The 25,073-nt window shown below is 47.1% G+C and overlaps 1 protein-coding gene across 4 annotated transcripts in view; it reads right to left on the minus strand.

Annotated features, from left to right (window-relative positions):
• Window positions 1–7,718: 7,718 nt before the first annotated feature.
• Window positions 7,719–25,073, minus strand: part of PRPF38B (pre-mRNA processing factor 38B) — a 79,458-nt gene continuing 62,103 nt past the window's right edge. For all 4 annotated transcript variants that reach the window (XM_078668366.1, XM_078668375.1, XM_078668357.1 and 1 more), the window contains one exon: window positions 7,719–9,669. In XM_078668366.1, the coding sequence (XP_078524492.1) occupies window positions 8,838–9,669 (832 nt within the window). In that variant the 3' untranslated portion in view covers window positions 7,719–8,837. The remainder of the gene's footprint in view (window positions 9,670–25,073) is intronic.

A 25,073-nucleotide genomic window follows, 5' to 3' on the forward strand; every position in this document is an offset into this window, starting at 1 on the left:
CCCGCTGTGAGGTCTTCAGCAACGGAGTCGGCTTCAGACACAGAGGAGTGTTGCTCCTCCATTCCGGCTTCCTGCACTTGTGATTCTTCTTGATTGGACTCGTCTCCGAAGAGATCTGGCGCAAAGCCACTTAGCTTCTACATTTCGTGACGCCTAGCCAGACTGTCACGAAGCGTCTTCTTCGATCAAAACGTCTGACACGCGTCACAGTCCTTCTTGTTGTGTTTCGAGGATAGGCAAAGGTTGCACAGTTTGTGAAAGACGGTGCACGGAAACATAGCGCGACAACCTGGAAAGAACGTGACTGGTGTCCGTTCCATCGACTGCTACCGCCCCCGGCGCGGGTAGGCCCAGCGGCCTTCCACGAATCTTTCAATCAAAGGTTTTCGAGTGAAACGATACGAGGAGAATGGGAAACATGATCGATAAACATTACCTAGGAGAGTAGTGGATTGCGCAAAGGTGGCCCGAAGAACGGTGCCAAACCAGAGTGCAACAATTCACATCCGAACCCGATACCGAAAAAAACAATCGAACAATGGAGTTGATGCACATGCGCACTATCACCAAAAGGAGGAGTCACCTACCTCGTGATTATTTTTCTTTGAAGAAGTCTTTTCAAAGTGCAATCATCTGGACCCAACACTAGATGGCGATCTATGCACAGCATATGATCTACAGCTCATATGCTTCGAACATTACTGTTTTAATAAGCAAATTCAACATTTAAAGCAAGCACTGCATAACTTTCCACCTGCAAAGAAAAGTTGGTTAGGGCCAGGTCCAGTCAGGTGAAACAGTCTATTATAGAGAAGGAGAACAAGTGTTGCTTTGCCAGAAGCCATAACTTTTTGTGAACCCTATTTCTTGCACTCAGTAAGACTCATACTGTACCGTTTGACCAAGCTTAAACTACATCACTATACACTTGCTATATTGGGGAGAGACTGCAAACCTGCCAGGACATTTCTAATGATTGACTATGTAAGTTGTCCTGTAAGCAGAGCAAGGTAGCCTAAACCATTTCAATGAAGGAGTTTGAAAATTCAATATACAGCACAACTAGAGAACTTGTGATCTGAAAGGTCTATGTAACCAGAAAGTAACTGCTTCAAATACTATTGTAAATGACATACCAAAGAAAATCAAGTTTCAAGGTAAAAAGCGCAGCAACGAGAATAAAGTAAAAATAAGCAGAGTTTATGGTACAATACTTTGTGAATCCTAAAGAATGCTATGGTTTAGAAACACTTCAATCACAGAATTCAATGAAAAGGAAAATGCTACTTACCAGTATGCATCTGTTCTTGGCATGTAGAGCTGCAGAGTTGCACACTGTGCATAGATCGCCACTTAATGTTGGGCCCGTATGTATGCAGTTTGTTGTTGTCCCGAAAAGTTCTTTGCAAGTCACGAGATAGGGGACTCCTCCTTTGGACCACATTACGCATGGGCATCGGCCCCATCCCTAGATTTTTTTTTGCCATTAGGGAAATGATGGAGCTTTGCAAGAAAAACGAAGGATGCCCATGTAATTTGTATCCAAGATAATACTGGAACAGACAAGGGTAGCCGGGGAGGCGGGTGGGCGTGTGCAACTCTGCAGCTCTACTTGACAAGAACAGATGCATACTGGTAAGTAGCATTTTCCGTTCAAGGCATATGAGCTGCAGATTGTACACTGTGCATAGATTGTATAGCAGTACCCACTCTTAGCGGCAACCACCCTCATCTGTTGCAGTAGTTTGGAATAATGATTTGAGAACAGCCTGGCCCACTTTAGCTTGTTACTTGGTTTGCACATCTACACAATAGTGTTTTGTGGATGTGTGCGGTGTAGACCATGTAGCTGCTCAGCAGATGTCATCTAGGGGAATGTTCCCTAAAATTGACATTGAAGACCCCATTTTTCTAGTAGAGTGGGCTTTAGGAGGAACAGATAACGTACGTTTAGCTTTGTGGTAACAAATATGTATGCATTTGACAATTCATCTAGCTATCCCAGATTTTGAAATGGGATTACCTTTGTGTGGTAGTGAGAAAGACACAAAAAGTTGTTTTGTCTTACAAAAGGGTTGTGTCCTCTCCATGTAGTATAGCAATGCTCTTTTTACATCGAATGTGTGAAGAACTCTTTCTGGTACTGTCTGTGGTTGGGAGAAGAAAACGGGCAGTTCCACAGATTGATTGAGATGGAAGGGAGAAAGGACTTTGGGTAAGAATTTTGGATTAGTACGCAGAACTACCTTATTGTGATGCATTTGCAAGAAGGGGTCTTGAATGGTTAGTGCTTGTAGTTCACTAACTCTCCGCAGAGAAGTAATAGCTACTAGGAACGCAACCTTCCACGTTAAATATTGTAGTTCACATTTGAGTACGGATCCGAAGGGAGGTCCCATTAACCGTGTGAGAACGTTAAGATTCCACACAGGTGAAGGTGGTACTCTGGGAGGAATTATTCTTTTAAGGCCTTCCATAAAGGCTTTAATGGCAGGCAGTCTGAATAGAGATAGATGTCCGTTTTGCAGATATGCTGCTATTGCAGCAAGATGTAGTCTAATAGACGTATAGGATAAGTTACATCCTTGGAGATGCAGTAAGTATCCTATGATGTGTTGAATAGACACATCTAGAGGTTTAATATGGTTGTTGTGACAATATATTACAAATCGTTTCCACTTGGCTGCATAACATGCCCTAGTGGTTGGACGTCTAGCTTCTTTTATGACATTCATGCAGTCTGGAGGAAGGGTCAGATATCCAAATTCTAGGATTTCAGGAGCCAGATCGCAAGGTTGAGCTGAGCTGGGTCCAGGTGTCTAATCTCTCCACGGTTCTGTGTTAAGAGGTGTGGAGAAAGGTGCAATTTTTGGTGCGGTACTACAGACAGTTGTAGCAGTGTGGTGTACCACTGCTGTCTGGCCCACGTTGGAGCAACTAGGATGAGGGTCAGAGAATGCTGCTGTAGTTTACGCACTACTAGTGGCATGAGTGGTAGAGGTGGAAAAGCGTACGCAAATCGGTTTGACCAGTTCAACCATATCGCATTGCCTTTGGACAGTGGGTGTAGGTATCTGGCAGCGAAGCTTGGGCATTTGGCGTTTTCGTGGGTGGCAAATAGGTATATCTGAGGTTGTCACCACATCTGAAAGAATGGCTGAAAAACTTGCATATGAAGTTCCCACTTGTGGGTCTGTTGTGTTTGACGACTTAACAGATCCGCTACGGTATTTTGTACTCCTGGAACATGCTGGGCTAGAAGGAATATGTTTTGAGGTATAGCCCACCGCCATATGTTCTGTGCTAGTTGAGAGCTACAGGGAGTGTGTGCCTCCCTGTTTCTGTACGTAATAAATGGCAGTCATGTTGTCTGTGTGGACTAACATAGCTTTGTTTGATACTTGCTTTTGGAAAGCTTTTAGTGCTAGGAATATTGCTAGTAACTCCAGATGATTGATGTGGAGTAACTTTTGTTGCGGTGTCCACCTGCCTTGCATGGTGTGTTGCAGTAGGTGGTCTCCCCAGCCGGAGAGCGATGCGTCTGCAGTCAAGATTATCTGAGGAACTGGCTCTAGGAACGGTCATCCCTTGGAAAGGTTTTTGGTGTTCCACCACTGCAGAGAGCGATGAGTCCGACCGTCTACCAACACTAGGTCTGTCACTTGACCTTGAGCCTGGTTCCATTGACTTGATAAGCACTCTTGTAGCGGACGCATTTGAAGCCTTGCATAGGGCACTATGAAAATGCTAGAGGCCATCATCCCTATGAGTTGCATAAACACTTGTGCTGGAAGGGAGTGTTGTAGCTGAAACTTTGTTAGAAGAGTTTGCATGCTGGCTATCCTTGCTGGAGTGGGATAAGCTAGCGCTTTTGAGGTGTTTATTGTGGCACCGAGGTACTGTTGTACTTTCGATGGTTGTAGATGGGACTTGGCACGGTTTATTGTGAACCCCAAGTCGTGAAGCAGTTGTATTGTGGCATAAGTGTGTTCCACGCATTGGCTGTATGAGCTGGCTTTTATGAGCCAGTCGTCGAGGTATGGGAACATATGGATGTGCTGTCTTCGTAAATGCGCTGCCACTACTGCTAAGCACTTGGTGAATACTCTTGGTGCTGTTGTGACTCCGAATGGAGTACTTTAAATTGATAGTGTTATGCCCGTCTATCACAAATCTGAGATACTTTCTGTGAGCCTTGTGAATGGGAAAGTATGCGTCCATGAGATCTAAAGTAGCAAGGCAGTCGTTTTGTGACAGAAGCGGAAGGACTTGTTTGAGTGTGACCATGTAAAAATGGTCTGACTGTATGTATATGTTTAGCAGTCTGAGGTCTAGGATAGGCCTTAGAGAGCCGTCCTTTTTTGGAATTAGAAAATATAGTGAGTAAACCCCCTTGTTTTGTTGGTGCAGAGGAACTGGTTCTATTGCACTTTTTTTGTAGCAGAGATACTACTTCTTGCTTGAACAGTGATGGATGTTCTTGTGACATTGGACGTTGTTTGGGTGGTATGTTTGGGGGGGTAGATGTTAGTTTTAGACAGTAACCTGACTGAATAATTTGGCGCACCCACCTGTCTGATGTGATGTTGGTCCAGGCAGGTAGGAATTGTTACAGTCTTCCCCCCACAGGAGTGGAATGTTGGGGGGGAAGGGGAGGAAAGTCAATGGGTAGGGGTAGAGGCATAGCGAGCGTTGTTGGTTTTGCCTCTGCCTTGGTTGTTGTTACCCCTGTAACCCCCCCTCTGGATTGGCTAGGGGTTTTGTAAGAAGTGGAGGGACTTTCCGAGGAGTAGCCTCTAGTGTTGCCCCTGTATGATGAGCAACGAAAAGAGCGCCTGGGAGCTTGCTGTTGCAAGGCTCCCATAGATTTTGCTGTATCGGTGTCTTTTTTCATCTTTTCTAAAGACACGTCAACATTTGGCTAAATAAATGTGTCTCATCAAATGGCTGATTATGGGTGGAGTTTTGTAATACGTAGCCAAGCATGTCTAAGTAGAAGGGTGCTGGTCTTGATTGCCCTTGAGGCAGTATCTGCAGCATCTAGGGCACAAAGAATGGAAGTATTAGTAATATTTTTACCTTCCTATATAAGTTCTTTGGCCCTATTTTTGTATTTGTCTGGGAGATGCTGCATTATGGACTGTAGTTCATCATAATGTGCCCTGTCATATGTGGCCAGCAACGCTTGGGTGTTGGTAATGCGCCAGATATTAGCTGCTTGTGATGCTGTTCTTTTGCCGGAGGAGTCAAGTGGCTTAGATTCTTTGTCTGGTCGTGAGGCCTCACCTGATGTCTGAGAATTAGCACTTTTACGTGCATTAGACACTACTAAAGAGTCTAATGGTGCTGGACCTTTAATATGGACTGGATCTGTAGGGGCAGCTTTAAATTTTTTATCAATGAGAGGATGGTGGACCCTAGCCCTGACAGGGTCTTTAAAAACCGCTGTTGTGTGTTTGATGACAGCCTTAAGCATTGGCAAAATGGCAGTAGACCAGTATGTTATCAAAAGTGCCTAGTAGGAAATCTTCCTGCACCGCATCGGTGTGCAAGTCCACCTCATGATATTGGGGAGCTCTTTGGACTAGTAGGTTAAAACCTATAGTGTCCGCTGGTGGGGATAGTCTAGAAGGGTATATATCGTCTTATGGGATACAAGGCACAGGGGTGTTGTAATCATCCCATGGATTAGGTGACTGAGGGGGACTATTGGTCCCTGCTGGGTCATGTGCACCCCCACCCGTGTCATCAGAGTCTGTGTCTACATGATTGTCTGGATTAGAGGATGGTGTAGGTGAATGGTGAGGTGTAGGAGGAGGAACAGTATGGGGAGGTGGTGGAGAAGGGACCCTTAGTGGAGAGGTAGCAATGTCTCTTCTTTGGAGGAGGAGGAGATGCTGGCGCATCAAGTGGTCTCTTCTTGGAAATGAGTCAATTGACCAGTCTTAGGATCCTTTACAAGAGTTTTTTGGTTAGGATCAGGTGTGAAAAGTTCCTGTGAATAGGGCAGATCCTTCGGCGTTGAGGATTTTGGCTCCGTAGATTTTTTCGGCACCGAGTCAGTAGCTGGTTTTGGATCTTTTGGTTTAGAAGTGTGCCCTTTTGAAATGTCCTTTACCGAAACCTGTTTCTTCGGTTCATAGGTGTTCTTGAGCTTTAGGCGGTTTTTTAGTCGGCTCTGAATGCTGTTTCGGCATTGATGAACAGCTGCCAGTCTTCGGGGCCGGTTGCTTAGATGTCGAAGCAACGGTCGGCGTGGTTGAGGAACATGGCTTTTTCTTCGGTGTCGGTATAGTTCGGCACCGGGGATAGGCTGTCTCGAGCCCGAGCCGCCTGAAGGCTTAATGGGCTTCTTTGCCGGGCCCGAAGGCGGGGCGTGGGAAGCAGTCTCTTGGTGTGCACCCGGGCACAAAGGTGAGAGTGTGCCCGAAGCCTTTTTAGAGGGCGTCGAGGAAGGGTTGAGGTCAACGATCTTACTTACGACCCGTTGAGCTGGAGTGACTTCCTTGACGTCGGAGTCTTCGGCGTCTGAAGAGCTGGTAGTCTCTTTGGCGTGCTGGTGTTCTGGCACGTTGACTCCCTCTTCGAAGATGTCATCGGAGATCGAAGCGGACTAGCGAGTCATTGCTCTTCGAGCTCGTCAGTCCCGGATCGTCGTCTTGGAGCGGAAGGATGCACAAGCTGAACAGTCTTTGGCCTCGTGCTCTGGTGAGAGGCAAATGTTGCGCACTTCATGTAGGTCGTGTGGGGAAACTTCGACCCACATCGAGGACACTTTTTGAATGGCGTCCTTTCCATGAGCCAGAAATAAAGGCCTAGGTCGGCCCGAAGGCCTTCGTCGACGACCGGAATCGAAGACTTCGAAGTGGTGAAGAATCGCGCGATGTGGAGCGCGGTCGAAACAAAACCATCAAACTGGGTGAGGATTGCGCGCCGAAGGAAATTCGGTTCCAAACCGGAGCGCAGGAAACACATCCGAGCCCGATGGCGGAAAAAAACAATCTGGGGATGGAGCCAATGCCCATGCAAAATGTGGTACAAAGGAGGAGTCACCTATCTCGTGACTTCCAAAGAACTTTTCAGGACAACAACAAACTGCAAACATCCGGGCCCAACACTAGTTGGCGATCTATGCACAGTGTGCAATCTGCAGCTTATATGCCCCGAACATACATTTAGGTCTGTAAGTTATGGGAAAAAAACAAAGTATTTGAGATATGCAGGGCACTGAAGTTGTGCTACCTATGATAAGAACTGACTTCATATGAATAATATTCATGTTCTAGAGCTACACACCTGATGCAATTAAAGCAGTAGTTCTGAACATCGGCAACTGAATGGGAATTCACATTGTGAAAGCAAGTCCCTCACCACTCAATAAAGCAGTTGAACTACTCACTGGCTTTAAAACAAAATAGCCTGAGGAAAATGTTTGAATATACATTATTCATGCTTTCTTTGTTGGAGGATAATTCTTTATGCAGTAGGTGATTTTAATGGACAGCAAAAGTAAAACATCAGTCTATTCATCACCACCAACCTTTCAAACGCAGCCAACCCTATTCCCAACATCAAAAGAATGTAACTTGCTGGACGGAAAGACTATTCATTTTGCTGTCATACAAATCCATAATGCCTCTTGAACAAGGAAGCCATTGTCTTCAAATAGAGTTCGAATAATAAAACAAAGTTCAGTGTTTAAGAAATGACGGTGCGAGGAAAAATAATCCATTACTTTAATAGATCAATTTGAATCATCTTTAAAGCAGAACCTACATAATGTAAGGGATTTGCACATTTTAGGTCATCCGGTCAGGACGAACACTATAGGAACCACAATTGAACTAGATGGTGCCAACAATCAGGGAGGCAACTGACGTTTCAATAAGTGGTACTTTTGCACCATCATTGCAATCTCTTTCCACAAAGCTACACCTACACTGTAGGACGTCTCCAAACTTTCCACAGGTATAATACAGTAGTGCAGCACATATGAACTAGTCATTCCGATATGGAACAAAAAGTTGTTTAAGTTGAGTAGTCTTTCCCCAATTTAAAACATACATCTTAACACATACAGTCTCTCGATGGAGAGGCAAACAAAAAAAACTAAAATAAATCACAGCAATTGCTGCACGATGTTTTCGCTCATCATCCTTTGCTTAACAAAATGTTTTGTTAGACAAAGGTGGGACACAAATGTAAAAATGCAAAGGAGTCTTCAATACTATTTTATATTTTACAACAATCCATGCAGGCACTCCTCTTAAAATATTTTGACACTAAATAGGTCAGGATGTAGCACGTTTCTTTAACTGATTCATTGCACAATGAACGGAGACATGTACATTCTGTTCTTGAGCTTTCATGTAAACACTGTGCATATAAATCCTTATGATGTACAAAAGAATCGCAGCTGCCCCAAAATGCAAACCCCTGTACATTAATAGGCCAAGCACAGTCATGCCAATGTTACAGATGATCCCACATACACAAACAGTAGAATTCAAGGCATTTATGCCTCATAAAAAAATGAAATGTGGCAACAGCCTAATTAAAACATTTTAGTCATATGTACAGAATGTACATTTCAAAAAACACCTGAACAATAAAAATGCAAGAACAGCTGTCTCACCACGAATTAAACTAAAATAGTTTGGTTTTAATGAACAATGCATTAAAAGGAATTACAAAGGCACTTCCCTACACAAAATCTGAATTGAAAATCTGCAGGCTATGAATGTAACTACTGCAAAAAAAATTTGACTTTATGTGGAAGGGCAAGGATGGAATTATGAAGGTCGCAATCAAAAACCTGTGGGATTCAATGTGATCCATTAATGAGCAGTCAGAACTTCGTCTTTGTGTCTATGCTGCTTTTCTTGGCTTCCTCTTTCCGGACTTCGACTCCTTCTGCGATCATGCTTATTTGAATGGTCCTTGCCATCACTGTGATCCCGTTTGTGAGACCGATCCTTGCTTCCACTCCGCTTATGAGGCCTTTCTTTGCTCTCACTATGTTCTCGTTTCCGGGACTTTTCAATAGTGTCAGTTCTCCCCCTACTTCCGCTCCTACTGTGCTTAGACCTCTCTCTATTGCCATTTTTATGCTTACTTGATTTTTCTTTGCTTCTACTTCTGCTACGCCTACTAACATTCTTACTTGGGCTTCTGCTCTTATGCTTTTTATCTCTACTTCTACTCCTACTGTGTCTTTTTTCTCTTCTTGTATCTTTTTTGTCATCTCGATGCTTCCTGTCATCTTTCTCCTCTTTATGTCGTCGCTCTTCACTTTTCTTCTCTTTTGACCTTTCATGCTCTCTAGATTTTTCGGTATCTCTTTCTCGCTCGTTTCCCTTTTCATAATCGCGGTCTCTACGCCTGCTTCTTTCATTTTCCTTCTCCTTATCACGGCGATCAAACTTTCGTTCATGACTACGACTGCGGCTTCTGTGTCTCTCTCTGCTTCGGCTTCGCCTGCGGTCCAACCCACGTTCTGCACTTCGGGAGTTTGGCTTATCTTTCGTTTCACGTTCTGCCCGCTGCCGTTCTCGCTCTCGTTCTAGTTCTTTATCAAAGCTAGTGGACCATCCATGTCCTTCACGATGGCGACTCCTACTTCTTGATTTTCTTGGAGACCTCTTAGGACTTAAAGACCTTTTCGGAGACCTATGACATCAAACAGAATAGAGAAATTCAGAAGCTGGGGACGGCATTTATAATACATACGAAAAAGATACTCCTCTATAACCACAGTTAAATAATTTACCTTTCCTAGCGTAACATACTTTGGATTCTTTTAAAATGGGGAAAAGCACAAGTTACTTACCTTTGGTAACGATATATCTGTAAGAAATAGTAGTTCGTGCTAGATTCCTTACCTTAAAATATCCCCAGGTGTCAGACTGGATCAGGAAAATTTTGCGTAGCAGTATGACGACGCCCTCGCGCGCTGACGTCAGTTCTTGTACATAGCTTTCCGTGCCAGGAACGCAAAGCCATGTCAGAGTCAGACACTGGTGCCATAAAATTAGGGCCCTGAAGGGATGTCCTTAACCCTAGATATCGGTTCGCAGAACAGAGAGGATAGGTGGGGCGGTAAGCAATCTAACACGAACTACTGTTTCTTACAGATATATCGTTACCGAAGGTAAGTAACTTGTGCATCTGAAAGAAAGGTTAGTGCTAGATTCCTTAACTTAGAATAGATATCCCAGCAATACCAATCCCGGTGATGGGTCTGCGTACCAAGACCACACCAGAAAGTCCTGGAGAATGGAACGGCCGAAAAAGCCATCTCTCCGAACTTGACTGTCCAGGCAGTAGTGTTTAGCAAACGTGTGCAGCGAGACCCACGTAGCTGCGTGACAGATGTCCTGCAAGGGGATTCCCTGACCCAGGGCAGTAATAGCCACCGTGGTCCGAATGGAATGGGCTCGCAGTCCAACAGGAGACTCCTTTTACGTCAAGGAATACCAGATCTTGATGCACAACACAACCCACCGAGAGATGGTCCGTTTGTGCACCGCCCGCCCCTTCTTAGCGCCTACGTGACCAACAAAGAGCTGGTTGTCCAGCCGGAACTGGCGTGTGCGGTCTAGGTAGAACGCGAGCGAACGTTTTGGGGCCAGGCGGTGGAGCCTCTCTTCCTCCTTGGAAGGATGCGGAGGCGGAAAGAAGGTGAACAAGTTGATTGGCTGCCAGTTGTCAAAGGCCGTATCAACCTTGGGCAGAAAAGAAGGCTTAGAAGATAGAGCCTGGACCTCACTCACTCTCCTGGCAAAGGTGATAGCAACCAGGAATGCAGTCTTAAAGAGTCAAAAGACGAAGAGGGCAATTGTGAAGTGGCTCGAAAGGAGCACACATCAAATAGGTCAGAACAAGGTTCAAGTCCCACTGAGGCATCACGAAAGGAACAGGAGGAAACATGTGTGTGATGCCTTCAAGAAATCTATTTACAACCGGTGACATGAAAAGAGAAGGCTGATCAGGAAGCCTCAAGAAGGCTGAAATGGCAGAGAGGTAGCCTTTGACAGTGCCCAGAGCAGAGCACTGCTGGGCCAGCGAAAGAAGAGGAGAACCTCCGAAAGAGGGGCAGAGAGAGGATCCACAGCCTTTGCTGTGCACCATGCCACAAATTTGCTTCACCTGCAGGCGTATAACGATTTTGTGGAGGTACGCCTGGCTGTCAGAATCACATCACAGACTTCAGGAGGCAAGTCAAATGGCCTCAACTGTCGCCGCTCAATCTCCACGCATGTAAGTGGTGACTGGACAGGTTCAGGTGGAGGACCGATCCCTGCTGCTGCGACAGAAGATCCTCCTGAAGAGGCAGACAAATCGGGGGATCGACTGACATGCTGAGTAGCTCGGGATACCAGTCTCTTTGTGCCCAGTCGGGAGACACAAGGATGACTTGGGCCTGGTCGCGCTGGATCTTCTTTAGCACTCTGGGCAGAAGTGGTATAGGCGGAAAGGCGTACAACAGACCGCAGCTCCACTCGCGCCGAAAAGCATCCCTGAGTGAGTGTCGCCTTGGAAATTCCAACGCGCAGAACTGATGATATTGAGCGTTCTCTTCGGTGACAAATAGATCTAACTAAGGCTCTCCCCACTGCCGAAAGAGGCCTTGCGCCACATCCGTGTTCAGGCACCATTTGTGATCCTTCATGCACCGGCGGCTGCGATTGTCCGGCCTGACGTTCAGGGAACCTGCTAGGTGTTGATGTTCCAACCATTGCCAGAGGCGCAGAGCCTCCAGACAAAGGGTCCACGACCCCACCCCTCCGTGTTTGTTGCAGTACGACATGGCGGTGGTGTTGCCCGTGAACACCTGCACTACACTTCCCCGGACAGAGGGAAGGAATGCTTACAGTGCAAGCTGGATCGTCCGCAGCTCCAGAAGGTTGATGTGGAGCCGGGACTCTGCTGGAGACCAGAGGCCTCTGATCTTCCTCTCTCCCATGTGGCCTCCCCATCCCAGGAGGGACACGTCAGTCACCACTACGTGCTCCGGTTGGGGAAGGGAGAGAGATCTGCCGCTGACCCAATCGTGGTCCGTGAGCCGCAACTGTCTCGCAGTGCCCTCCGAGATCACGACGTGGTCGGACAGGTTGCCCTGATGCATTGCCCACTGAAACTTCAGGTCCCACTGCAGAGTCCGCATCCGCCACCTGGCGTGATGCCCCAGAAGAATGCAGGAGGCCATCAGCCCCAAGAACCGCAGCGTCAACCTGACCGAGACTCGGGATAAAGGCTGAAAGATCGGAATCAGAGCCTGAATATCCCGAAACCGCTGTTCAGGGGGGATAGACCCGAAACTGAGTCCAGAACCGCTCCGATGAAAAGGAGCTTCTGAGAGGGGCACAGGTGTGATGGAGAACCCCAGCGAGTGCAGGAGGTCGGCCGTAGTCTGGAGGGGGAGACGACTGTCTGGGGCGACCCCGCCTTCAACAACCAATCATCGAGATAGGGGAAGACTGAAACCCCCAATCTGCGCAGATGATCTGCGACCACCACCATCACTTTCGTGAACACCCGTGGGGCGGTGGTAAGGCCAAAGGGGAGCACGGTAAACTGAAAGTGCTCGTGGCCTACCGTGAACTGCAGGTAACGCCGGTGGGCCGGCAGGACAGAGATGTGGAAATACGCGCCCTGCAAGTCCAATGCTACCATCCAGTCTCCCGGGTCTAGGGCAGCTAAGACCTGAGCCAAAGTAAGCATCTTGAACTTCTCCTTCAGGAGGAAGCCGTTGACGCTCCGCAGGTCCAAGATAGGGCGTAGGCCTCCTTTGCCCTTCTTCGGTACCTGAAAGTAGTGGGAATAGCAACCACATCCTACTTCTGGCCCAGGGACGCACTTGAAGGCCCCCTTGGCCAAGAGGGCCGTAACTTCCTCCTGCAGAAGTTGCAAGTGATCCTCCGACATGCTGTGGTACTGCGGTGGCATGGCTGGAGGGGGTCGCCTTGAAGGGGAGGGAGTAGCCCCTTCGGACGATTTGCAGCACCCACCTGTCCGATGTTGTGGAATGCCAGTGGAGGAGGTGATGGCGAACCCTGCCCCCCACCACTGGCGTCGAATGGGCCTGAAAGCTCGGACTAGGAGGACTTTGGGGCAGATGCAGCAGGGGTGTATCTGGACTGACCTTGCCGTTGTCCCCCGGCACCGCCGCAGTGGCTACCACGTCCGCGACCGCATTGAGCTTGGTTCTGCGGCCTGTGGCTAGCTGGACGTGTAGGGGCGCCCCTTCCTTGGCCAAGAAAGGCGGAAGTTTGCTGGCGTTGGCCGAGGCCCAAGGACTTGGCCGTAGCCCTGGAGTCCTTGAAACGCTCCAGCGCACTGTCCGCCTTGTCGCCAAAGAGGCGACGGCCATCAAAAGGCATGTCCATAAGGGTGGCTTGGACATCAACCGAAAAATTGGCGGACCTCAGCCAGGCGTGGCGGCGAACCGCCACCGTCGTTGCAATCGCCCTGCACAGCGAGTCCGTGGTATCCAGTCCACACCGTATCTAATAGCGTGCTGCATCCCGTCCCTCCGCTAGGGCTTGGGTAAGCTTTGCCTGGACCTCCACGGCGGCACTTCCGCAACCGTTTCCCACAGAGTGGCTGTAACGGCCCAAAAGGCAGGCGGTGTTGACAGACCCCAACCCCCCAAAATCAGTTGGAAGAACGGTTTCTTCCCAAACTGATCGTACCTTTTGGATTCCCGAACCGGAGGAGCAGTCGGGAATGCGGTCTTGGAGGTAGATGCCTGGCTCTCGGGGATGGGGTGAACGGACAGGAAGCTGGGTACGCCCGGAGCCGGCGTCGGGCCACATTCTGATCTACGGGAAGGCCCGTAGAGGGCTTGGACCAGGTGCCCATCAGAACGTCAGTGAGGGCTTCGTTAAACGGCAATAGAGGCTTCGAAGAGCTTGCGGTTTGAGCACCTCAGTGAGATTAGTCCTCATGGCCACGACAGGGAGCTCAAGAGCCAAGGCCCTGGCTGTCCTAGTCAACACCACGCTGTATGCAGCCCCCTACTCCGTAGCCACGGTAGGAGGGAGACAAATCCAGTGTTGGGCGAAGTGTCCAGACCACTGGCTTCCCCTAGCTCGTCTGCCCAGTCCTGGCTCAACTGGCACTGCAGTGCCAGAGAGTCCTCAGAACCCTCCCGGTCCCCCTTGTCATCCATCTCCTGATAGTCAGTAATAAATGATGTAGCTGAGTCGTCGGTGAAGGGCACACTGAACGGCGAAGACGGCGCCGGGTGGCGCCGGTCCGACACCGGACCTGGGCTGGGACGACGTCGTCCGGAGACGGCGTCAGGGGCGACACCCTAGGTGACGGCACCAGCGGAGGGGTATGGTCGACCGGCGTCATCACGGATCCAGGCCTGGATCCTGAGGAGCCCTGCGGCGTCTGGACCAGAGTCGTCAGAGGCGCCGGAGCACCTGACGGAGCCTGGGCTGGAGCCGCCTGCCCGCTTGGGCACCCAGACGGACCCGTGGGGCCCGAAGGCGCCTCGCCGGGTTCCAACGGAGGGAAGGGCGCCCTCATGGCCGTGAGGAAAGCGCTAATCTCCTCCGGCATCGCGTGCAGTCCAGGGACCGGCGGGTATGGAGCTGGACGCGGCACTTGCAGCTCCGGCGGAGCCGCGTGGGCGGTGCCGCCCGAACCCCCGGCCGCGTCGGGGAAGTCGGAAGAGCGATGTCGCTTCTTCGACTTCTTTTTAGAGTGCCTCGACTTACCGGAGGACTTGGAGCTCAACGAGTGGTGACCGGTCCCTCAACCTCCTCCTGGACCGGGACCTTGAGTAGCGCGGGGCCGACTACCGGAGTGCGAGACGCTTATGGGACCGCTCCCGCCTAGCAGTCGGGCACGACTTGTCATCATGGTCGGCCCCGAGACAGTAAAGGCACCGACGGTGGGGGTCAGTCACCGCCATCAAGTGGTGACAATCGTCGCAGGGTTTGAACCCAGGCATCCCTACCGGCACCGCGAGTCGAGGTATAGACTCGAGAAGGAATCAAAAGGGATCAAAAAAGTTAGTCAAAAATTGACTAGGAGTACTGCTCTTCCCAGATCTGTGCTTGGTGGCGCGGAAAAAATAAGAACTGACGTCAGCGCGCGAGAGTGGGGTCTATGTACTCAGACGACATCCCGGCAAAGGACGTGGAGCCGCAGAAGACGCCTACCGACGCACAGGGGTACTGCTACACAAAACTTTCCGGATCCAGTCTGACGCCTGGGGCTATTCTAAGGTAAGGAATCTAACACTAACCGGTTTCTTTCAGATGTAAAGATCCATCGATCAAGAAATACTACTTGCAGAGTGCACAGTATTTAATCCTTCACCACCAGTTAGAAAGACCATCCACAGGCAAAAATGGAGATGCTGTCACATTTAAACTGTTGAATTTTACCTAGTTCATCTATGCATCTAGTCTCTCCCCCTACACATGCGTTAAAAACACAAATACAAGTGCAACACCTCCCTCCTCCAACAGCATAAAAACAGGAACCAGAGACAGCATGAGCCCAACCAGTCTTGGAGCAATACAAATGAACATATTTCATGGTCAAAAGCAGGACTCTCGAAATGCAATAGTTTCTCCTTTCTTTCTTGTTGAATGTGCCCGCGGGGCACCTTGTAAGTGTCTTGCTGATCTGTGGCATAATTGTATGCCTTGCGCTATTCATCTTGCTATAGTGTTTTTGGCTACTGGTCTTCTCAGAAAACTGTTTGCAAAGGATACAAATAACAGTTTTGTTTTCCTGCATTCCTTGGTTCTTTCAATGTAGTACATGAAAGCTCTTATTTTATCCCACCTTTGGTATGAATTGAGGATCTGTCCTCATGACAATCCTGTTACTATGTATTTGGAAGTAAGGTTCCTGTAGTGTTAGTGCCTGCAGTTCGCTAATTCTACTAAGGGATGTTATTGCCACTAAAAAGGCAGTCTTAAGTGTGAGCATGTGTGGCGTTGCTTTGTGTAGTGGTTCGAACTGTGCTTTCATCATCTGTGCTAGAACTATGTTCAGGTTCCAAGTTAGTGCTGGCACCATTTTTGGAGGTGCAATTATTTTTGCCCCTTCTAGGAACCTTTTGACTACATGTGAAGTGAAGAAACTTTTCCCGGTTTCGACTCTTGTATATGCTACAGTTGCTGCTAAGTGTACTTTTTAGTGATGTGTAGCATAATTTACTTTGTAGTAAATGTGTCAAGTACTTTAGCACAGTCCTTTCTTTTGTAATCTCCTTTGAAAGACGTTTTTTAAGGCACCATTGTGTATCTTTTCCATTTAGCTGTATAACATTTTCTTGTTGTTGGTTTCCTAGCTTCTCTTAGAACAGTTATTGTGCTTTCTGGTACTTTGAGATGTGAAAATTTTAAGTCCTCAGGAGCCATGCCGCTAGGCCTAATCTCTCTGGTGGTTCTAGGTGAAGTACTTTCCCGTTTTACATTGTTAGCAAATCCTTTTTTGGAAATGTGTGCCTTGTTCCTGGAGACATCTCCATTTTTTCTGAGAACCAAGTTTATCTGGCCCACTGTGGTGCAATGAGAATCATTATCATTTTGCTGATCCTGCATTTGGTGACCAACTTGTTCAGTAACTGTATTGGGGGATAAGCGTAAGAAAATATCCCTGACCAGTCTTTCCATAACGCATTCCCTAGGGATTGTGTGCAAGGTCGCCTGGATGCGAAGTTTTGGCATTTTGCATTGTGGGGAAAAGGCAAATAGGTTTATTTGTGCTGTCCCCCATTTCCTGAAAATCTTTTGCAGTTCTGTCTGATCTAGTTCCCACTCGGGGGATGATGTTTGTCTGCTTCTATATTGTCTTTACCTGGTAGGTGTATTGCTATTATGTCCCCTTGGGATTGCCCATCTCCAAATCTATTGAGCTAGCGTTGAGTGTTAAAGACAGAGTCCCTCCTTGTTTGTTTATGTAAAACATTGTTGTTGTGTTGTCTGTATCAACACCCTTTTCCTGTACAGCTTTTTCTGAAAGCCTTTTAAAGCTAAGAATACTGTTTTTAGCTCCAAGATATTGATGTGTTCCAATGCATCCTGCTGTGTCCACAATCTCCTCACTAAGAGGTTTTTCATGTGTGCTCCCCATTCTATCAGGGGCCCATATGTTATGGGCACTGTTGGAGGTGTGGAGAGTCTCCCCTGTGCTACGTTTGTTTTGCTTCACCATGCCATCTCCTGATGAACTGTTTGTGTGACAACCTCTAGATCCTCCCAACTTCCTGTTGCCTGTGACCAATGTGTATGGAGCCATTCCTGAAATGGTCTCATGTGTAGTCAAATGCTTAAATGAATGCATGAGGCCATCATTCCTAGTAATTTCCCTACTGTCCGATGATGCCCCTTCTGGTATAGATGAGTCTCCTTCAATAAGGCTGATCTTTTCTCACGTGGGAAATGCTCTCCATAGCACTGTATTTATCTCTGCGCCCAAGAACACCTTTATGAGTTCTGGCTCTGGTGAGGATTTCTCCCAATGTATGGAGAACCCCAGTTAAACTAGTGTATAACCTGTTGTATATGTGGTTTGCATACTGTTAGAGTTTGCGCTTACTAACCAGTCTTCGAAGTAGGGGTAAACATGAATCCCCTTCCTTCTGAGATGTGCGGCTACTGCTGCTATGCACTTTGTAAACACTCTTGGTGCAGATTTTAGATCAAAAGCCAGTACTTTGAATTTGTAGTTTCTTTTGTTCACAACAAATCTTAACAGCCTCTTATGTCTTTTGTTCATCGGGATGTTTAAGTATGCATCCTTCAAGTCTATTGTGGCCACGTAATCTTCTTGCAATTGAGGTAGCACCTCTTGCAGTGTAGTCATTTTGAATGTTTGGGTCGTTAAAAATGTGTTTACAAACCTTAAATCTAATATTGGTCGTAATGTTCCACCTACTTTTGGAATTAGGAAGTATGTTGCTCTATTGCACGTTTCCCCTAAAGTTCCTGCACCTCTTTGACTAGGTGAGACCATTCTGCTTTTGAATGCATCTTTTTCTTTGGTCTCCTGTTTGGAGGTTGTTTCTTTAGCTCTATGCAGTAACCATACTGTATTATGTTTAAAATCCATTTGTCTGTGGTTATTTCCTTCCATTTTTGCAGGACAAAACCTAGTCTGCCTCCTACTGGAGTGGAATGTTGGAAGAACTGTAAACGGACAGGTTTTTGTAGAGGTTATTTTTCTGTGTGTACCCTCACTGCTGTTCTTCGCAAGTGTACCTTTTTTTGAGGGCAATCACTTAGTATAGGTTTGTTGTCCACCTCTTTGTGGCTGTCCTCTGTCACGGGGACGCCCTCAAAAGGATTGCCTTCCTTGTTGGTATTGCCAGCTCTGCTGCTGTCCTGCTGCTGATCCTGGCTTGCAACTTGGTACGTTTGCTGGTAACTTTGATGTGAGGTAGCTGGTTGGTGTGCATCTCTCCCTGCTGGTTCCTTGAAGGTGTGTGACTCTACGCATAACTCTGAATTGTAGAGCACCCATGGATATAGCTGTCTCGTTGATGTTTTTTAATTGATTGAGGTTTTCATCAACCACTCTTCCAAACAGTTGTTCCCCGTTGAATGGTGAGTTAATGATGTTACCTTGCACTTCTGGCTTGAAGCCTGATATTCTCAGCCATGCGTGCCTTCTTTCTGTGATACCAATCATCATTTGTCTGCTTGATGTTTCTGCAGCATTTATGGCTGATTTTAAACATGTATTCGCAATGTTTTTACCCTCTTCTACCAAGTGGCTAGCTCTTCTTTTGAATTGTTCAGGTAGATTCTTTAACAATTCTCCTACCTCCTCCCAATGTTGATAAGCATGTCTGTTTAGCAATGAATTGGAATTAGCTATGCCCCATTGATTTGCTGTACTTCTTTCTACCTTCCTCCCTATAAGGTCCATCCTCTTGCTTCCTTTGTCTGAAGGTGGTCCCACAGTTGGTACATTTGCTCTTTTCCTTGTTGTGGAAGTAATAAGAGTCAGCTGGTACAGACCCTCTGATGTATATAAGGTTCTTCGAGGAATGCTTACATTTCTTTTCTGCTCTTGGTGTGATAGCCTTGCATGTTGTGGGCTCCTTGAATGCCTCTTTTCCCTGGTCCAGTACACTTGTCAGCAATGGAAGGAATTGATATCTTGATTGTGTTGGCATTAAAGTCTCCAATAAAAACCATGATTGCGTTTTTTCTTCCTCCAGCTGAACGCCATAAGTTTCTGCTGCTTTTTAAATCACCTGGTTATACATGCCAATGTCATCTGGGGGTGAAGGCATCGGAGGATAGGTTTCCACAGCCTCATTAGGTGATTCAGCGTTGAGATCTTGCCATTGGAGGTTTTGAATCACCGAGATCGCCGATTCAGCATACGTTTGTTCATCATCTTCAAAGTCTTCTCCAAAGAATGATTCTTCCTCTTCTTCGATCGGCTCAGGTGCTTTCGGCAGTATTAGTTTCTCTGCAACCTTTGCGCCTTCAGTACATATTTTCGGCGGTATCTAGAATTGTTTCAAGCTTTCTTCGAAGTCTTTTTTAAGTTGTAAAGTATTAGCCATTTTGGCTTAGAGCCTCTTCCTTTCCATCTCAGGCGTGTGTGTTTCGGCATCAAGACTTTTGGCTTTTCGCGCTTGTTGGAGCGATCTGTTCATCGTTGCTTGGACCTCTTTTTTCGCCGCCGAGGCATCCTTCTCCAGACTGTCTTTCAACGTCTTTGAGGGTCTTTGCCATTACAGAGTCCCTATTCAAGGATCCTATGGTGTGTTTTTGCTTGAATGCAGTAGCAGTCGCAGAGTGCTTCGACGCCGAGGCTCCCTTTGAAAGTCTAGAGTCTGATTTTCGAGACTCTTCTAGGTTTTTCAAGGTTCACGACTCTTCCCTCCTTCAAAGTCTTCTTCTCGACCTCCACAATCGAAACATCTGTCCTGGTCGCCTTCGGCCTTGCATGTTGTAGTTGACTCGTCGCTGTCTTTCTCTCACCCTCAACGTCTTCGTGGTGAAGACTGAGCACACGTTATAGTCCACGCTTCGATAATCCAGCAGTAGGCAAAGGTTGAAGACCGGATGCTGATCCTTCTCAGCGCACTTGTAGTGACAGTTCTTGCAAAACTTGAACGGTGTCTTGTCCATTATCTCGCACAGGGAGCCCCCTGCATGCGCCTTCTCCTATCGTTGTCGAAGATATGATTTTTCACCTTTTATTGCTCTGTGGTCGTTTTGGATTAAAACTTAAGTCGAAGCATTCTACCGATGTTTTTCTTGAGTTTTTTCCTTATTTCGTCGATTCTTCTCTCCAATCTTGGGAGCTCCTTCCGTATCGATCCAGACCCAACGGCGGAAAAAGAGAATTTGAAGATGGCAGCCAAAGGTGGGAGTTTCCGGAGGACACCAAATGGTGGTACATCAACGCCCACCAACAAAAAAAAAAAAAAAAAAAAAAAAAAGGAAAGCAAAAAATACTACATTGCCAGACCCAACCACTAGTTGGCAGAATAATGCACAGCATGTGAATCCAGAAACTGCAAGACCACACCTACAGGTGTTTGTTCGATCCCTATAATGATGTATACACCTCACTTATAGACTCCCACATTGCGCGAGCCAGATTAAATTGCGTTAAACTCTTAGGCTAAACATAAAATTATACGGTGAAAGTAATATTCTTTAAGTACATAGGAACCGTTCTGTGAATGGATATAGTCCTTTGCAGGAAACTCTTGATAGCCTTTCAGGGGACTTTGCGTTCTTCTGCTGGGCGCACCATGCACAAACTTCGATAAGAGACTAACAGACGCCTTAAATAAAATTCAAGGTGGCTCGAGTTTCAAAGGCCTCTTGTCACGGTAGAGGTCTGAAGAGAAGGATAAATGACATACCTGTAAACCTAGTTCTCTTCCATGTGAATCCTCAAAGTGATAAGCACCGAATATTCTCGCCTACGTGCTGGGACCCCGGAGCACAGATATATATATATATATATATCAATTTTAGCAGGTGTACATTTTCTTTTGTCATTACGTTGAAACCATAAAAACAAAAATCAAACAACAGAAAAAGGAAGGGTAATACACCAAAAGACAAATCATATCAAAGAGTTTGCGAGAACAATAGAGCAAGTCGATCAGCACAGCATTTGTTTCAGGCTCACAAAGTCGTATCCATGAATACAATAACCACACATCGTGCCACAGGTCAGTGTGCACAGAGCACCATTAAAGCGGAGTGGAGCTCTGCAGTGAACAAGCACCGCCTTTGCTAGCATACCGTGACCCCACGTTGACACCCAACCCTCCAAACCGACACGGTCCGGAGTGCCGGGTCCGCGTGAGCCACACTGACAGCAAGGTGAAATTGACCACGCAGCATATGCTGAGCTCGTCCTAACCCACCCCTGTCGGTACAATGGGATGAAGTGATTGGGATGGTGACTGCTGGGTAAGCTTCGCAACATATTTCCGATATGGCCCCCAAATGTCTATCGGGCGAGAAGCAGTTGGAATCTGTTCCGAATATTCCACACTATTCACATTGCAGTAGGCCACACTCCTAAGCCAAGCGCTGACGGTCGGAGCGCGACGTGCGCACCAAAGCAGCGCTCTCTCTTGGCCAAAAGGAAGCAAATAGACGCCAGTCTACGGAGAGAGCGTGGGAAATTTGCAACGTAGCCAAGCAACGCAATTTCAGGGGTGGGATTCAACGTCATGCACAATATGTCACCCAGAACCCGGTGAACCTCCAACCAGTATGTATGCAACCGCGAGCATGTCCAAGACAAATGGGAAAAGTCAGCATGTAGAGCGCCACATTTGGGGCAGCAGTGCGGCCTACTAGTGTCTATTTTGTGAGCAAGTGCAGGAGTGTGATACATCCTCCTCAGGAACTTAAAATGTATAAGTTTGTGCCTGCTGTTCATGGACACGTCTCTAGTAATAGTACAACACGCATTCCACTGGTCATCTGTAATCTGAATTCCCAGGTCGCCCTCCCATGCGGCGCGCACCGCTGTGTCCGAGGAAGGAAGGGAGGCTAAGCACAGTTTATAGAGCTTCAATACCACGTGGGCACCCGCTCGGTTCTGTATAATAAATGTGAGCGCGGGTTGTCTTCAGGAGGGAGTGGGAACGTGGGGAATGCAGCACGGAGCATGGACCGGAGTCTAGTCAGGGTGAAAGAGTCCATAAATGTACGGTCAGTGAATCGGGTGTCCTCTGTCAGGGAGAAAGCATGACCGTCCGGAAAAAGGTCCACAATCGTGTGCAGTTGGTATTTGGACAATGTGCGGCGAACCACCGACTCGCCGGTGATGGGGAGCCAGTGAGGGTTAGGTAGCGGTAACGCAGAGGAGTACAGCTTGTCTATGCGAAGCAGCCGTCGCATCTTATCCCAAGCCCAGCTTGTAGTGGACATCGGCTGTATGTCCTGTGGGTCCCGGGGGAGCCCTTTAGGAAGGAAGGAGTTAAGTGGCACCGGAAGCGCCGTATCGGCCTCAGCTAAGGAATTCTGACATCCGGGTGAAACCAGGGATGTGCATATGAGCACTGTGCAACCAAATAATAAAGATAAAAATCCGGCTCTCCAAATCTCCCTCTCTCGTACGGTAGCGTCAGCGTGCGCCAGGCCACTCGGGGGTTTTTGCAGCCCCACACCAGGCGCAACAATGCAGTATGGAGTTGCGAAAAAAAATCTTGGTTAGAGGGATCGGGATGTTATTGAATAGGTACAAAAAACGAGGGAGGACAACCATTTTGATGATAGCAATCCGGCCAGCCATGGACAATAGGAGACGGAGCCACCGCTCCGTATTATCCTCCAAAAAGTCCAGGGCATGTCCGTAGTTCAAACGGATAATGGACACTGTATCAAGGTGTACGTGGATTCCCAGGTATTTAACGGATTCTGCGCACCATTCTAGTGGGAAAGAACAAGTCCACTGCACGGTGGCGGGGGTCAGCGGAAAAAGAAGCGATTTGTGCCAATTTATGCTGAGGCCTGAATATTCGCCAAAGCGTGCAATCTCAGATAGCAAAGGTTCCAAGTTGGTACTAGGAGCTCGTACATACAAGACCGTGTCGTCTGCATAGAGAGACACGAGGAGTGGGCCAGTGCGGAATTGCAGCCCCCTGTGGAGATGTATTATTTTGGATTTTAATTGAATTATCCAAAAATTTTATCAAGAGAATAGCCATGTCTTTACGGATTTTTTTTATTTTTAACTGCTGATGCAATAGTCAGCATTTAGACATACAGCGTGAAATTCTTCCAACAAAGTGGACAAATAAGGTTCATTTGAGTCCACAATCTTAGATTTCACAGGTGGTGGAGAAATAGTTTGTTTACGTTTGTTATTCCCTGTAGAGATGGTTTTTACTTCCATTTTACTGAATTAAAACAAATATATATATATATAAACAAAAAGCACCAAAAGTTAAAATGTAGAAGTAAAACAGATATTCACCAAGTAATTGAGTGCAGCAGCTAAAACTGACCGTGCGAGTGGTTCGAGGCCTCCAGCCTCTCCCTTTCCTGAAGTAGAGCTCCGCCCTCCTGACAAATATCAGCCGAGCAGCTGGTGAGAACAGCAGCCTAGGAAAAAGCATCAAACCGGTCACAAAAGTCTTCCAAAACTTGCCAATGGGAAGCGCTGGGGTGAACAAGCAGTATTCTGGGCAATGGTATGTAGAAAAAAAGCCCTAATTGTTTAAAATAAGTTGTCGGCAACTCGGGCTACTTAGAGCTTCAGTGGGAGGCATCCTGATGTGGGGCAAGTTATGTTAGGTATAGTACCTAGTGTTGCTCTAAAAAATAATTTTTTTCTTTGATGGTTGTGGTCTTGACTTTTTCCAATTCATAGTGAGACCTAGTTTGTTGAACAGGGCTATGCAAGCGTTTATTGATTTTTGTGCTTCTTGTCTGAAATTTGCCTTGACGAGTCAGTTATCTAAGTACCGGAACACCTGGTGTTTTTGTTTCCTTATGAAGGCTGATACCAGAGCCAGACACTTTGTAGATATCTTGGGGGCTGACTTTAGACCAAAAGGAAGAACCCTGAACCGGTAGTGGCTGCCGGCTACTGTGAACCGTAGGAATCTCTTGGGGGAAGGATGGATGAGGATGTGAAAATACACACCCTGCAGGTCAAGAGTGCACATCTCTCTGTGGATTAGATGTAGGAGAATATCTTGTATTGTTACTATGCGGAATGATAGTTTTTTGAGATACGTAAGAAGATCTTTTAAGTCAAAGATAGGCCACCATTCCTTTCACTTTTAGCGAATGAGGAAGAAACTGGAATAGAATCTTTTTCCTTGTTGTGAAATAGGGACCCTGTCCATCGCTCCGTTCCGAAGCATTATCTTGACCTCCAATTTGAGCAGTTGTAGATATTTGGGAATGGAGGTGTGCGGTGGGTTTAAAGGTGGGTCCTTAATAAATTCTAGGCTGTGGCCGAATTGAACAAGGGCTAGGACCCATTGGTACGTTATGATCTCTTGCCAATGTTGGATAGCTGGGATATTCTTCCTCCTAGTCTGAATGGTGTGGAGATCGGGATAGCCAGAGCCTGTTACAGGTCATTGGCAACGACCAACGTCCTTTCTCTGACGTGTTGCTCTTCCTCTAGGCGCAAGTCTGGAGTAGGCCGCTTGAGGTGGTGATCTATGGGAAAACTGCAGATGAAACTGCTGGGAGGTGAACGTGTAGGAGGGATATCGGTACTGCGGATAACCTCCTCTATATTATGGCATGCCACTTCATCTGGTCCTACGAAATGGCATCTTAACTGCAGAGTCCTGAGAGATTTAGCCATCTCTGTCAGTTGTTCCTGTTTACAGAGCTTTATTGACATACAGCCGAACAAAGCCCTTCATCAAAGGGAGGATCTAAAATTGTATTTTTCACTTCAGGCCTAAAGGAGACCGCTTTTAACCAGCCCTGCCTTGAGCATTCGTGTTAGTTGGAATGCAGTGAAAACACGTAATGCATCTTTACTTGAGAATCAGACCGTGGAAGAAGTACAACTGTCTATAAAATGATTAGCTTCCCAGCTTTCTTTTAGCCATGTGTAATTGCAAGGTGACTGAT

This window comes from Lissotriton helveticus, chromosome 1_2, assembly GCF_964261635.1.
Source record: "Lissotriton helveticus chromosome 1_2, aLisHel1.1, whole genome shotgun sequence".
Classification (NCBI taxonomy): Eukaryota; Metazoa; Chordata; class Amphibia; order Caudata; family Salamandridae; genus Lissotriton; species Lissotriton helveticus.